Here is a 15933-nt window from a genome sequence, read left to right on the forward strand (position 1 = left end):
GCGTTTATTATTGTTTACACTGCATTTATGCATGTTACATACTTTTCTGTATATATCACACATTTTACACAAGAAAAAGAAAAAGGATGGTATGTGCTCAACTCTGCCCCTTTTCTCCGTCCAATCCCCATTCATGTCCTCTACTGCCAGAGGCAGGGCCAGGGTCCTCCATCCACAGTTCTCCTCTGTTTTAGAGCGGGTCGGAGGAATATGGGGGTGAGGGCCTCCCCTCTGCAGCTGGGCCCTGGCTACTCCAGGGTGAGGAGGCTTAGGGAAAGCGGGGCCAGGCGAGGCTGGCTGGCTCCGCTCTTTCTGCCAGCTCTGGGGATTAGGCCAAGGCTCTGGCCCACCTGTTGTTTCACTCATTCAGTATGCACAGAGCCATGGAGGGGTTGCTGTGAGCACTGGGTGCTGTGGGGAGGGTTCCGATAAGCGAGAAATGGTCTTTGACCTCAAAGATCTTACAATATACTCAGAGGGAACCATATACACAAATAATACAGTACCAGAAAAATGTGAGCTAAGTGTTACAGGACTACTTATCTACTCTTTCAATAAACATTTGTTGAGCACCTGTTACGTGCCAGGAACTGTGCTAGATGGTGAACATATAAGGGCCGTCGAATCACAATCCCAGCCCTTAAGTTCTTAGCCTAATTCGGAGGAAACACACATACAAGGTAAATACAACAGGGGAGCAAGCACACTGAGGCAGACAGGCTCAGGGAGAAGCAGAAGGCCACTCCCCCAACCCCTGCCCGCTTAGGATAGGTGAGATGGAGTGGGGAGGGCTGGAGTAGGGAGGTCTTCCTAAACATTCAGACCCTGAATTGAGACTTTCAGGATGAGGAAAACAAGAGCTAGGCAAAGGGCCAGAAGGTCATCTTTTGCAGAGGGGACAGTTGGGCAAAGGTCAGGGGTAAGGAAGAGCACGTGAGGACTATTTGCTACCAAAACACAGGTACTCAGCAGGGATGGGGAGAGTAGCAGCTGGAGGGGGCAGCCGAGGGGGATCAGAGTCATATTTGCCTTGTTAAACCTTGGATTTTATGGGTACTGAGATCTACTGAAAGATTTAGGGGGAGCTGGATAGTTCACTCCCGCTCAGAATAGAGGAAGGGTTGAGGGACACGGATTGGAGGAAGGCAGACAAGTTGTCAGGTTGTTGTGGATCCAAAAAATATTTAGATAGGCCAGTTAAGATAGGCTAGATGGGTGATGGGTGTGGGAGACACCAGCTCCCTGCCCAGCCACCAGGTGGAGCAGGGCCCCAAGCCAGAACTAGTGTGGCTCTGGGCTCTGGGTACTAAAGAGCACTAAGTGTGGGCAGGAGGAATGCGAACAGGATTCTGTACCATTTGGTCCCAGGGTTCCCGAAGGCTGGCTTGTGGGACAGGACCGGGCTGAGGAAGCAAGGAAAATACGGCATGTCATGAGCTGTTTGTAAGTGTAGTGAAGAACAGTGAAGAACTCTCCTTGGAAGTGTTTGCAAGCCAATCAGTAAAGAAGCACATCACTTAGAGGCATCAAGTACATTACCAGAAGAAATCGCTTAAACATTCAAGGGTTGTTTTGTCCTGGGGAGGAGGGATTGGAGATAGGGGTGATTTTTTAAAAAACGTTAACATGTTAAACTATCATATTTTAAAACTCACGGACATAAAACATACGAAATTTTTTAAAAAAAGATTTTATTTATACATTTAACAGACAGAGATCACAAGTAGGCAGAGAGGCAGGCAAGAGAGAGAGGAAGGGAAGCTGACTCCCTGCTGAGCAGAGAGCCCTACTCGGGGCTCCATTCCAGGACCTTGAGATCATGACCTGAGCCAAAGCAGAGGCTTTAACCCATTGAGCCACCCAGGTGCCCCAAAAACATACGAAATTTTAAAAATAAAAAAACTCTGGCTTTGTTCTGAGTTTACATCACTTATACTTTTTTTAATTGCTAAAAGTGACATTTTTTTTTCTTTTGGTATTAAACGATACAAGATAGAGGATAGCCAGCGTCTCCCCCGCTCCCCTCACGTTCTCATTAGGCAAAACAAAACAAAACAAAACAAAACAAACAAAAGACCTTGAGCTCTGCGCATCCCGAAATCAGAGACTGGGAGCCAATAGTCCGGAACACCGGACTTAAGGTCGGAGAGCGGCGACTCTGCGCGTCTGCAACCCTGCGGGCGGCCGGCAGAGGTCAGGCGAGTTCCACGGAGGCCCCGCGGAACCGCGCCCGAGTTCGGAGTCCCAGCAGCGTTCCGCAGGCCGCGCCCCCTCGGCGGCTGGGCGGGGTACAGGGAGGACACGCGGCCCGCCGTAACTTAGGGGTCGCGACTAATGGTCACCTGGGATCTGGGTCCCGGCTCTGCCAGGCGGACGTAGGCTGGGCGCCAGCTGCCGAATTAAAAAGGATTCCCCCCACCCAAAACCACGCCACCCGGACACTAGCTCTGGCTCCACCTCGCGTCTGGGCGTGGCTGGGCGCCTGGTTCCCTGCCGAGTTCCCTGCCCCTGGGCCGCTCACCTAATGCGTCTTCTGGAAGGACGCCCTGCACAATTATGTCTCCCATGGGGTTGTGAAGACCAGGGAGCTACTCTTACCAAATCCAGACTGGCCAGTGCCACATAGGCAAGGCTGTTTTTACTAGAATTAGGATTCAAGCCTCTGGGGAGGTGTCCTCTAGGTCCTAAAAGGTTGCCTTTTTTTTTTTTTTTTTTTTTAAAGATTTTCTTTCTATGTATTTGACAGAGAGAGATCACAATTAGGCAGAAAGGCAGGCAGAGAGAGGGGGGAGGAAGCAGGCACAGAGAGCCCGATGCGGGGCTCGATCCCAGGACACTGGGATCATGACCTGAGCTGAAGGCAGAGGCTTTAACCCACTGAGCCACCCAGGTGCCCCCCTCAGAACTGTTCTTGAAGATATGATTAGGTCTGCGGTTGATCAAGGAATCTGCATTTTACAGACCACACCTGGAGAACCCCTCTCAGCTTCTGTTGCCATCCCCTAGGGAAAACAATGAATGGGACATTAGTCAACAGCAGGTCTGGGCTGATAGTGTGACCTGCCTAAAATCGGAGTGGGTGGAATTAGAAGCAGGCTCAGGACTGATTAGCGCTGGGAGCTGGTGCTGTAGTTACCTAACGCATGGAAACCAAAAACCCCAAAACAACCAAAATGAAGGGTCCCTTGCTCTTCCATTCATGACTCAGGCTACACTCTTTATTTTCAGCTTTACTTTAAAATATGACTTTTCATATATAGCATCAGGAAAAGTCACATTCTCCCCAAGTTGGTGGCAGGGCTCCGTAATGTACACAGACTGGAGGTAACACTCTATCCTGTCACATTCTGAACGTCTCCAGGCTGCACGTGAGCAAGACCACTATTTTGGCCACATTCATCTCCAATATAGCAGGGGGCAGGCTGGAGGAGAGTAAAGGGACAGTGCCGCAAGTCCTGGGTTTCCCCTCAGGATAGAACTGGGGTAGGATTGGTAAGGAGCTAACTGCACCTGTCTCAGACATCAGGCTGGAACAGCGCTTGGCCACAGGCCAGGACCTAAAGTCAGAAAGGCACCCCTGGGCCGAGAGCCAAGCAAACTAGTTCTTAGGGAATTTTGATACAGTGGAACAACTCAAACCAATCCCATTGGACTGTGCAGTGGGGCTGCAGGCTAGCATTTTCATTTCTGTTGATTTGCATTCTAGTTCCAGTTCTGACCTTGGGAAAACCAAATTGTCTTAATCTTTAAAGATTTGATTTATTTTTTTGAGAGTATATGTGTGAGAAGGTGGATGAGCAGAGGGGGAGGGAGATGGTGGGGAAAGATTCCTGAGCATATTCGTGCTGAGCATGGAGCCTGATGTGGGGCTCGATCACATGACCCTGAGATCATGACCTGAGCCAAAACCAAGAATCAGAAGCTTAACCAACTGAACCACCCAGGCGATGCCCCTGTCTTAGTCTTCTAAAACCACGGGGATGGTGTTCAGAAATGTATAAGCTTCCTTCTACCTCTAAGACTCTTACCTTTCTGGACTCCCTTCTTCCTTTAAAAACCACTGGGAGATCTGGGGAAGGGAGGCTGAAACCTCTTCTGTCCTCAAGGCAGATACCATCTCTTTGTCACGCATTACCAATGAGTAGGTGAGATGGCAGAGTAGGACCTGGACTAGTTATCCTCCAAGGCCACAGGGCTAGCGCCGGACAGGAGGCAGTAGCAATAGATTGCTCCCCACCTCCCTGCCAGAAACACCAGTTTAGAAGCAGATGGGTTTACTTCCTAACGCTTAATACAAAATGGCAGCAGCCGTGGAGCTGTTGTAACAAAACTAGCCATAGGGCATCCAGAGAAATGTACACAGGTGGCCTTGGCTGGAGTTGTGCTGCCAGCCAGGCCTGCTGCCTGGTGAGCTGTAGGCTGTCATCCGGCCAGGACTGGATGGTGGCGGCGGCCAGGCAGGGCTGAAGGACTCAGAGGTGCTGCCATGGAGGCTCACAAGCACGCCGATCTCTGCCACATCGTGGAGTCTGGGTGGCCCAGGTGCTCTGAGCTGCCTCTTCCTGGAGCCCCACCCCAACACCTCGGGGTTTCAGCCGTAATGAATAAAGCCCTGGAGGGGCCTGGAGGAACCGCTAGCGGTGGCTGAGAGGGTGCCTGCTCACCAGCTATCAGGAGCTGATGCCTCTAGAAATCAGCAGAAACAAAGGCTAGGTTTGGGTTTTGTTTGTTTGTTTTTTTCCCTAGAAAGACGAGGCTGCCATGTTCAAATACATGCAGAGGGGCAATGCCTCTAGGGTACTGGGCTCCCTGCCAGAGGCATAGCCCCCCTCCTCCTCCAAAAAAAGGGGTGGCTTCTTGCCTTCCCAGAAGCCCCAGAACAGCCAGTATGCTTCCTGCTGAGTCCATTTTAAGCCACTTTCCAGGAAGGCCCTCCACCCACCACAACCCTCATTAACGTCCTCCAGCTTCTTCAGACCGGAAGGTGTAACTAGAAATGCTGCTCCCCACCGTCCCCCATGTCTGCCTTCAACTTGTGGCATCCTGGGGGCCAGGCTCTGAGGCCCACAGCACTTGTCAGCCATGGTAGAGACCTCACGCAGAGGCCAAGGGCTGATGTGAGTGCTGCCAAGCAGCAGGAGAGCTGCCATATCTCTATGTCCAAAGAAAGGCCTCTTGGTGCTGAGAAAGGGGGTGAAGGGTCTTGGGCTTAGTGGAAGTCTGCATTGAAGGCTCTGCCGATGATCAACCGTCTCACCTCACTGGTCCCAGCCCCAATCTCATACAGCTTGGCATCTCGCAGAAAGCGGCCCATGGGAAAGTCGTTGATGTAGCCGTTGGCACCTGTGGCCAGGTTCGGGCAGAGAGGAAAGGACAACAGGAGGTGAGGGGCAGTGAGGAAAGCAAACAGAGAACCAAGTATATAGAAAGAGGCCAGAGGAGAGGCTGATTTAAAGACAAGCAGCAAATGGAGCTGAGAGGGGAGGCTGTGGGAAACACCTAGCTGTGGGAGTGGGGACAAGGGGCTGGAATGGAAGGCCACCCAGATTGCTGAGGACACCAGGCAAAGATGGTGACTGCCACTGGTAGACCTGGGAAGGCGACAGGAAGGTACTGCACAGCGCTCACTGGGGGCCAGGCCCAGGGGACGGTAAGTCATTTGCACGGGTCATAAAGCCAGCCGGTGACAGGGTTAGGGTTCAAACCCAGGCCTTCTGGCTCAATTCTGGGCTCTTAAGGCCATCAGCCTCTGAGGCATCCCTCCCTCCCCATTTCCCAGCGTTCACAGGACCAGGCAGGGAGTGTGAGAGAGAGGCATTGCTGATGGGATGAGCCACTCGTGGCCTCTGGCAGTTTTCTCATTTGCTTTAACACATCTTCCTAGTAACTGGGGTTAGAAGGAGCTTAAAGGTGGCAGCTCATCAGCAGCCGAAGCACAGCGTGAGGAGTGAAGAGGAAACTTTCTGGAACCGGGAGTGGGAAGTGGGGGCCACTCACCGAAGCACTGAATGCCGTCCAGGGCAACCTGGGTGGCGCACTCAGCTGAGTAAAGAATCACCCCTGCGCAGTCCTGTGGGAGGGGGCTCGGGGTCAGCAGGGCCCTGCCGGGGGCCACACAGGGAGGGAGTCCCCACAGCCCACCCTTACCTTGGCAGTGCAGTGGCCCTGATCACAGGCCTTGGCGACATTGTAGACATACTGCCTACAGGCCATGAGGCGGGTGTACATGTCGGCCATTTTCCCCTGCATCAGCTGGGCACAAGGAGGGGGTCAACAGATCAGCACGCTGGAGCCATGTTCCTCTCAGACACTCCCCCTAGTCACCCAAAGCAGGTCAGCAGTGGCCATCTGAGAGCCAGGCCCGAGGACTCGAGGGCACAGCTAGGAGGCTGACTTGCCTTAGATGACAGAGCTGCCCAGGGAGCAGCCGCTGCACTGTGAACCCCGTACGCTGAGAGGTGACTTCACACCAAGACACATGACCAGAAACGCTGCTCCCTTCCCTGGGCCTGCCTACAGCCTGCACGCTTCCCCCACCAGCCCTACAAGGTCTAGTTCATTCATCTCAAGTAGGAAGTGAATGGACACGAGGGCCACTTCCTGACAAGGTCCCAACCCAGGCAGCATGCCAAAGGAGCCTGAGTTCCAAGCCTCCAGGCTCGTTGGTGGCAAAAGATATGGAATGCCCTGTTCGCTCATTTGATAAAGACAATCTGGACCCTGTCAAGAAAGCACATTTCAGCAGAAGCATTCCACTCACCTGGAAGTGCCCAATCTTCTGGCCAAAGGCCTCCCTTGTGTGTAGGTAGGGAATGGTGTGGTCGAGGACAGCCTGCATGAGCCTGCCGGGAAAGAGGACGACACTGGGGAGGCGCCTCGCTGTACCCCCACTGCCAGCGTGGGGAGCTTGCGGGGAGACGGCTTGGCAAGATAAGGAACTGGAGTCCCAGGGAGGAGACAAGGAGCATGAGGGTTCTGATCACCCCCGCTCAGTCACTGCACCGACTGCCCAGGACATGTGCCCCTTTCCCGGACACCAGATGGAGGAGCGGGATCCCTGTGCAGAGAGGTCTTAGTGCCTGAGTATGTCCTGTTTCATCCTGAATAATTAAGTAGAACTGCAACTCAGGCCTTATGTCTGTCATCTGATAATATCTCCCTCCATTGTGAAGGAAAGTACATGGGGGAGGAGGAGGTCTGTTCATTTTGTTTCCAAGAGAAAAGGTGCATCTTCCGGGAGGCAGGTCCCATTGGCCCCCACCAAGGTGAAGGCTGTGATGTCACAACTTGCCAAGGAGGCTGAGAGCCCAGCTCCCCTGGAGCCTCACACTCACCCAAGGGGCCCACCAGCCAGCACCAGCCGCTCCAGGTCCAGCCCACTCATCAGCACGTAGACGCCCTTACTTAGATGGCCCAGGATGTTGGCAGCTGCCGGGAAAAAGTGCCAGTCAGAGGGAATAGGGCTGTCCACAGCCTCCTCACTTGTATAAAAGCTGCTAGGTTTGATATCATGGCTTTCACGCAGGCCCTAAAATGTCACCTGACCTCTGACCGCCGACTAGGGTTCCAAGTGAGAGACAAACATGGAGTTTACGACTTCCAGCTGGATGTAGGGCTTGCTACAGGGCGCCTGGGTGGCTCAGTGGGTTAAGCATCTGCCTTTGGTTTGGGTCATGAACCTGGGGTCCTGAAATTGAGTCCTGCATCCAGCTTCCTGCTTAGCGGGGAGTCTGGCTTCTCCCTCTCCCTCTCCACACCCTGCTCATGCTTTCTCTCTCAAATAAATAAATAAAATCTTTTTTTTTTTTTAAGATATTATTTATTTATTTGACAGACAGAAATCACAAGTAGGCAGAGAGGAAGGCAGAGAGAGAGGGGGAAGCAGGCTCCCTGTGGAGCAGAGAGCCTGATGTGGGGCTCGATCCCAGGACCCTGGGATCATGACCTGAGCTGAAGGCAGAGGCTTTAACCCACTGAGCCACCCAGGCGCCCCAAATAAATAAAATCTTAAAAAAAAAAAAAAAAAAAGTAGACCTTGCTAGAGGGACTCCCCAACCACCACACTGTGCCACACACACACACACCCCCCACTCATAAGACAAGACACAAAGGACCCATCTTTAGACTTTCCCTTTCTCTTCCTCGACTGCATTGAATGGCAAAGAAAAGCTAATTTGGTCTAGAAGCCATCCAACCCCTCCCTAGTTCTTTTTACCCATGCCCATAAAGGAAACTGAGAATTACTCTGTCCCCCAGGTTGAGACTGCTCCCTGCTCCAGTATCACCAGCCCCCACCCACGACAAAAGTAGTCTCTGGAAGAGTCTTTGTCTAAGAGATGGGTCATTCAGTGCCAGTTATGCAATCTGCTGACTATTTCCCTAGCCTGGAAGCCAAGGCACTGGATGGCCTTGGGAGGTGTGGGTAGGACACTCAGTACAGCGTAGACCACTGACTTAATGATGGCCGTTGTTTCCTGCTGACCAAAAAGGATCCACACTGATCTGGCCTCCCTAGATGCTCCTTGTAACCAAAGCCTACTGTTCTGGGGTCCTGGGTCATGGGGGAGAGGGAATGGTCTATGGGTGAGGTACAGAGCAAACCTGGCTGGTCCTCAAAGCAAAAATACTCCAAATGAATTATCTTGTCTTCATTGAGCCTGGCTTCCATCAGTTTATCTGATTTTTTTTTTTTTTCACACCATTAATGAATCTCTCACGTGGGCTATTCAGGGACACGCATAAACAGGGCAGTCTGGAGGACAGGAGAGGGTGAGGGCACCTACTACCTGTCTATTCCGGGTACTGGCATACCACCCCAGGCCCAGTGTATTAGTAACATAAGAAACAGCAGCCTTCATGGTGGCCACAGGAAGACATGCAGCTCTGGTCAGAAGGAGCGCTGCCTGGCAGCCTGAGGCCCACATGTATGGGCCCGTGGGCAAGCACAGTAGACGGAGACACATCATCTAGACGCGTCGTCGTAAGCTGACGATGGTGAGCTTCTCTTACCCGAGATGGACTTTCTCAACTTATGAAAGGGTCACACAGGCGCTTGCCCATTCTCAGGGACTCACCAGGAACCTCGCAGTCTTCAAAGATTAGCTCACAGGTGTTGGATCCCCTCATCCCCAGCTTGTCCAGCTTCTTGGAGGTGCTGAAGCCAGGCATACCCTTTAAGGGGGGAAAAAAAGTGGCCCCAATTGCAGACTAGTCCTCAAGCAGGGCGGCTAGTAAAAGGCAGACCCCTGAGAAATGCCCACCCTCCCATCTGGTCCCGAATTTGCACAACACACTGCCTCCTCCTCCTAGGGCGCCCACTCTGTAGGACTGCCCCACTCCTATAAGCTCCAGCTAATGCCCCACCCTCCTCTGCCTCTAGGTGCACTCTCCCCACTTCTCATGGGAGCAGTGCTTTCTCAAGGAAATACCCACACCCTGGGCAGCCCCTGACCTGGCTTTGTTTCCTCTTCTCAGGGGAAAGCACTTCCGGGACACTCTCTCCAGGTAACTCCATTCCTTTCCCTCTGTACCTCTGCCATCTGTATCTGAGTCCCACCCAGGATCAAATTCAGCCATCTATGTACTTTGGCCTGAGGCTAACCAGATGCAGTCTGCATTGCCAAGTGACTGGCAGAGTATGTGGCTGGGCAGGCTAATGCGGGTCGTACCACATGACCATGAAATTTCCAATCTCTGCCAGGCTCTTTGGGCTACCCTCTTTTCTTTCCTCTGGTCTTAGTTCCCTCTTTCTATAGAGGGTATTGCAAACCTTCAGGACACTTAATTCCTGGAATTCTCTCTCAACCCCCCAACCCCCAGGGTTCCCAGCCCTCATGCTGCACAGTCATGACTCAGGCGGCTTCTCCACCATCACCTGTAATCCAGCCCTACCTTTCCCACAGCTCACTGTTAGGTTTAGCTCACTTGCTCCCACACACATCAATTTCTCCCTCTCCTATATTCCTTTCTCTCTACCAAATAATTTGCTCAGTTTTCTCCCATTCTTTTTTTTTTTTTTAAGATTTTATTTATTTATTCGACAGACAGAGATCGCAAGTAGGCAGAGAGGCAGGCAGAGAGAGAGGGGAAGGCAGGCTCCTGGCTGAGCAAAGCTCAATGCGGGGCTCGAACCCAGGACCCTGGGATTATGACCTGAGCTGAAGGCAGAGGCTTTAACCCACTGAGCCACCCAGGCGCCCCAGTTTTCTCCCATTCTTGAAAACAAACTCAAATGTCCACCTTTTCATTCCAACTCCTGCTCCATCTCCCCCTTGCTTCGCTGCAGCCTTCATCCACCACCTGGACACCCCCGAAGCCCCCCCACCCCGGCCTTGCTGTTCACATGTTCAGAACTTGCTGTTCTCCGCAGCTACTCTCCCCAAGGCTGGCAGGGACACTGTGGTCGTCAGATCCAGTTACTTCCCTCTAGTCCTCATCTTCCTGGACCTTTCTGTGTGGCTCAACCATGCTCAGACCTGACTCATCCTTCTTGGGCTCCAATGTGGCCCCTCTCCTTGCAGTCAGCTCTTCTATCTCCACCCTCCCCGCCCTCTCCGGAGCCTTGGCCTAGCACACACTGGTTGTGTCTATGACCAGCAGGAGAGAGCCTTTTGTAGTACTGACTTCAGGAGACAACAGCCTCCTTGCATGCACTGCCCTCCACTCACCTTTTCCACAATAAAGGCCGTGATGCCCCGAGAGGCAGGCACAGCAGCGGGATCTGTCTTGGCGTAGATAATGAGGATGTCAGCATCAGGGCCATTGGTAATCCAGAACTTGTTCCCATTCAGGATGTAGTGATCACCTAAGGACAAGAAGTTGGCTACTTGCTCAAGCCGTGTTGGCCCATCCCAACCAGTCACTTCATGGACCTACTGCTGGGCAGGAAGGTGCCCCCTTTGGGAATTAGTTCTGGAAAGCCAGCAGAGACCACCCCCTCCCTCACCCTGAGAAGGGCTGTCCCTCTGCGCATTTCAGCTCCCTTTCCAGAAGCTCCCAAGTCAAGAGAGCCTCACCTTTCTTTTCTGCTTTTAGCTTCATGGAGACAACATCAGAGCCAGCATTGGGCTCACTCATGGCCAAGGCTCCGATGTATTCACCGCTGATCAGCTGCAAGGGAAACCACAAAGGCTGGCTATGACTTCAGAAGTCCCCTATGGGAGCCCACGACACTGCTTCTCACCCGCTCATGTGACACCCCTTCAGACTTCTCTCAGACCAGGTACTGGTAAAGTCCTGGCAGAGAAGTGCACTACCTATACGACTGAAAATCTCTCTCCTTTCCCATTCCCTCTGCAAAGGAAGCAAGTCCCAGTTTTCCATTTCTTCAAATGCTCCACAAATGACATCCAGTGAGTGACTCAGGAGTTCTGGTCCTATTTTTAATTCTTCTGACTGAATTATTCTAAAGCAAGTCCGTGACCCTTTGCAGGGCTAGATGCTCCTGCTTGAGGGCAGCATGTTGTAGACAGTAAGTCTGACTGACCCTTGCAACCCAGGAGGATGCCTCAGGGTTTCTCCCTCCTCATCTCCTCACCTTGGGGAGGTACTTCTCCTTCTGGGCCTCATTTCCATTGCGCACAATTTGGTTGAGGCACAGGTTGGAGTGGGCCCCGTAACTGAGCCCCACTGCTCCAGACGCTCGGGATATCTCTTCCATCACCAGCACTTGTTCCAGGTAGCCCAGGCCAGAGCCGCCATACTGAACTGGGAATTGGGACAGGGCAGTGGAATGGAAAAGGCAGCCCAGATTACATTGGGGCAGTCACAGGAATGTTTACCAGCAGCAAAGAAACACCCTTGTAGCTCCTACTCCAAGTTACCCTCTAGCAAGGTCGGTAGGCTGACACCATGGGCCCTGCTTTACCAGCTCATGGAACTGGCTTTGCCTGCTGCCTCTGGTCAGCTGAGGTGGTTCAGAATACAGTCGTTGCAAATGCCTGGGTTATTCTGGAAAGACCTCTTACGTAAGACAAGAGAGCCTGAGCACCCACTGTTCAGAAAGCCACAGAAGCGCGTGGGCAGATGAATAAATGAAGGGCGACCTGGATTAACCAAGAAACACAAAGAAGGAGGGTCAGAGCACTGAGAATGGACATTAAACAAAGGACGCCATGTGCGAAAGGCCTGAGTAAGGGGAGATTTTCATAGCATAGGTGTTTGGACTAGAACAGCATAGGTGATTTGACTATCAAATCAACATGTTATTTGATACAATATTATATGTCAATTATGTCTTTAAAAAAAAAAAGGCAAGACTAGTAATGGGGGACTGGAGTGCCACAAATGGTGAATTTCAGAGCTCCTTGCCAATTTTTCCTTGGCAACAGATCCAAAATCAAAGTGCCTGGCTCATTTGGTATTACGACCTCCCACCCCTAGGCTTGCTCTTTGGGAAAACCCTGGTAAGACTCTCCGCACAAGGGGTCGTCTAGGTGGCTCAGTCGGTAGAACATGCAACTCTTGATCTTGAGGTTAAAAGTTCAAGCCCCACGAAAGGTAAAGAGATCATTTAAAAAAAATAGTAACAAAATCTTAAATCAAGGCTCTAAACACCTTTACTCTGACCAAAAAGTCAGGCTCATCTTACCCTCTAGGGAAAGGAGAGCCCAACCCCTGCAACTCTAGGAAGATAAGCCCACAGGCGGGTGGCACCAGAAAGAGCCACCAGGACAACCCTGGTGGAAACTAGAACTTACCAGAACTGGCTTTCTTTGAGGGCTCATAAACCCCAAAACACAGTCTGGTTTGGGAGTTCCCAGTGGCGCTCCCTCTACCACTTTACTTAAGGTGGTCTACATTTTTAAGTTTTTTCATTTTATGACTCTGGAATCAGCTCAAATCCCTGCAACCGTCTCCAAGTGGTGAGGGAAGATGTAAGAACACTGTGTTCTACCTCTGTTCTAACACTACAAGCTGAGGCAGTGTGGACTGTCCAGGCTTTGGCAGGTGAGGCCACAGGCTTGTTTCTTTACTGGGCACTGCAAGTCAGCTGTGGGAAGAGGATGTAGGCAGTCCCCACAGGAACATACCTATCCTGAGCAGTCCTGCCTAGAGGGCTACTAGTATGGCAGAGTTTAGGAATTAGGGAGATGGTTTAGACTGAAGTGTAGGGCGCCTGGGTGGCTCAGCGGGTTAAGCCTCTGCCTTCACCTCAAGTCATGATCCCAGAATTTATAGCAAACACAAACTTGAGCCCCACATCAGGCTCTCTGCTCAGCAGGGAGCCTGCTTCCCCCCTCTCTCTCTCTGCCTACTTGTGATCTTTCTCTGTCAAATAAGTAAATAAAATCTTAAAAAAAAAAAAAAGACTGAAGTACAAGACAGTTGCATGATAATGGAGTTTTCTAAACTCCTCAAATCACCTGGGGGAGCTGGGAGAACTTATTCAACATGCAGAGTTCAAGAGTCTAAGTGATTCTCAGTCAGTGAACCACACAGGCCTCATCCCTTTGCCTTCTGGATGTTATTGCTTAAACAGTATACTCCTCCTTGGGCTGACATTCAATGGATGCATTCTCAGGTCCAAGAGAAATTGCTGGGTTCTTTGAGCGCAAACTTTCCTCTCCTTTCCTGTTTCTTTTGGAAATGGTGTTAAAGGGCATGCAAGAAAAGTTCTCATTAGGGAAGGAAACTATACTCACCAGGGGCGGTGATACCCAAGACCCCCAGGTTTCCCAGCTGCTTCCAAAATTCCTGCCAACAGAAAAAAGTGAAGTGCAGTGAGCTCTGAGAAGGCAGCCAGTCACAGGCATCTGGCACATCTGGAACGAGACTCAGATGCTTCACACGAAGGGACTGCACTGTTAGGGAGGTTTTACTTACCAGAAGACTATGAGCTCTTCCAGGAAGCAGTACAATTCCCAACCCAGCCCAGCCCCTAAACTGCCCCCTTGCTGCTTGGCCCCACTCCCAGACAATTCCCCCCAGCACAGGCATCATGACTCACTCGAAGGTTCTTGAACTCATTGATATGATCAATCTCCTGGGCCTGGGGGGCTAGATGCTCCTGAAGAAACTTAGCCATGGTCTGACGAAGCTAGAGGGAGAGAGGTGGACAGATGCCACTGAGACAGTCCCTTGCTGCCACTAAGAACAGCATCTCCACTACTGAGGACACATTGGGGAAAACAGGCCACAAGTAACCCCACCAACTGGCATCAGATTGAAACTTAGAGACTGTAACAGTTTATACTTCCTCAGAGATGATCTTCATCTCTTTTAAGGTCCTCAGCCTAGACAGCTTGAGTATTTTTAAAATGTCACTCCTGTACACAAAATCATTTCATGGCTTTTCATTATACCTAGAAGGTAAGCTCCTTATTCACGTCTCTAAGGCCCTGCATGAGGGACCCCTACTGACTCTTCGAGTCTTCTTCAGTATCCTTCTCAGCCCATTCACTGTTCCAGCCATACCCTCTTCAGTTTTTGGCACGTGCCAGGCTTTCTGTCCCGCTAGACTTTGATTACAAAGGATTACTGAGAGATTAGAAACTCTTGGCTGACAAGTTTGAGAGCAAGGGCTGAACCCTTTCTGTGGAAGGGGATTCAAACCACTATCTGCTGACTGCAAACGCAAATGGATTTTGTAATTCCTGGAGCCTTGGACATTTGCTTAAGACACTCTGGTTCCTGGGGAACTCTGTGCCAACATCCCAAAGGCAACAGTCATCTTCCAGGAAGGCTCTAGTTCAGGCTCACCTGAAATGCAATTTCATGTTTTGTTCAACTTTGTGCTTTGGCCGCAACTGTGTTGAAGAACTTATAGCAGATTAGACAGTGCACTTCAAAGCCCCCAGAGGTGAATATTCGAAAAAGATTCCCGGGTGATTCTTTTTTTTTTTTTAAGACTTTATTTGACAGAGAGAGAGAGAGAGATCACAAGTAGGCAGAGAGGCAGGCAGAGAGAGAGAGAGGGAAGCAGGCTCCCCGCTGAGCAGAGAGCCGGATGTGGGGCTCGATCCCAGGACCCTGAGATCATGACCCGAGCCGAAGGCAGAGGCTTTAACCCACTGAGTCACCCAGGCACCCCTCCCGGGTGATTCTTATTAAGCAGACTTGAGAACCATAATCTTAAGACAGTGTTCAGGTGGAACTGGACCTCAGAAAGAGGGCTTTTTACTACATGCCTGTGGCCCAGCCAAAACACCATCAAACCTCCACCAGAATACCATCAGCCTTCCAGGAGCCTTCCGGTCTCCGACTCCTTATCTAACTCAGCAGCCAGGCTTTGCTGTTTCCACAGCGGGCAGGCTGCGACCCGCGCCCGTCCCCCGCGCTCCGACTGCCGCGGCTGAGTGGGCGCCGGGCAGAGGAGCGTCTGGGCGACCTCTGAGCAGGGCGATGCGGCCTGGCCAGAAGGCCTTGGGGCCTGGAAGAGGATGAGGTTCCCTACCTGCTTCTGCTCCTCGCTTAGACCGTTGATCGCATCGTCCACGGGCAAGAGGGAGTGGGCCCGCTGGGACACGAGGCTAGCGAGCTGCGCCCGCGGCGACCGCAGCCTCCAACTCACCGCACGCCGTCCCAGAATCCAAGCCGAAGTCGCCATCTCGGCCTTGCACGCGAATAAGAAGAAACCAGAGTTCCGAGCCGCAGCTGCAGCGCCAGTTCCAGCCGCGATCCGCCCCCTGGCTCCACCAATCCCGGGGTTTGTTGCCTCCACCCAATCGGCGAGGGGGTGGGTCTCCAGCAGCCTATCACCCTCCACGGGAGGCTGAAGGCCGCGCTGCCTTCGGTCACCACATCAGCCAATCAGCGGTGAAGAGTTGATCGCGGGTCCTCACCGCGGGGCTGGGTTGGCGCTGTTGGAGACTGCGGGAGTCATCCCTAGGTGGAGACCTTACTAAGTAGAAGAGCGAGGAAGGTGTCTTGAGAGTCTAGGAGTTGTATCTCCCCTGCTTTGAAGTAGCACTCCCTAACTACAGAGGTCTATAT

At 51.9% G+C, this 15933-nt stretch overlaps 1 protein-coding gene across 1 annotated transcript; it reads right to left on the bottom strand.

The window, feature by feature from the left end:
- Positions 1–4710: 4710 nt before the first annotated feature.
- Positions 4711–15547, bottom strand: IVD (isovaleryl-CoA dehydrogenase). The gene is made up of 12 exons (XM_032856846.1): positions 15395–15547; positions 13949–14038; positions 13644–13695; positions 11537–11706; positions 11016–11109; positions 10668–10804; positions 9075–9171; positions 7335–7428; positions 6761–6842; positions 6148–6252; positions 5998–6070; positions 4711–5343 (listed from the first exon to the last, which is right to left on the bottom strand). The coding sequence occupies exons 1-12, from the start codon at positions 15545–15547 to the stop codon at positions 5210–5212; spliced, it is 1281 nt and encodes a 426-aa protein (XP_032712737.1). The 3' UTR covers positions 4711–5209.
- Positions 15548–15933: the final 386 nt, after the last annotated feature.

Source organism: Lontra canadensis, unplaced genomic scaffold (genome assembly GCF_010015895.1).
Source record: "Lontra canadensis isolate GAN:19392208 unplaced genomic scaffold, GSC_riverotter_1.0 scaffold12, whole genome shotgun sequence".
NCBI classification, from domain to species: domain Eukaryota; kingdom Metazoa; phylum Chordata; class Mammalia; order Carnivora; family Mustelidae; genus Lontra; species Lontra canadensis.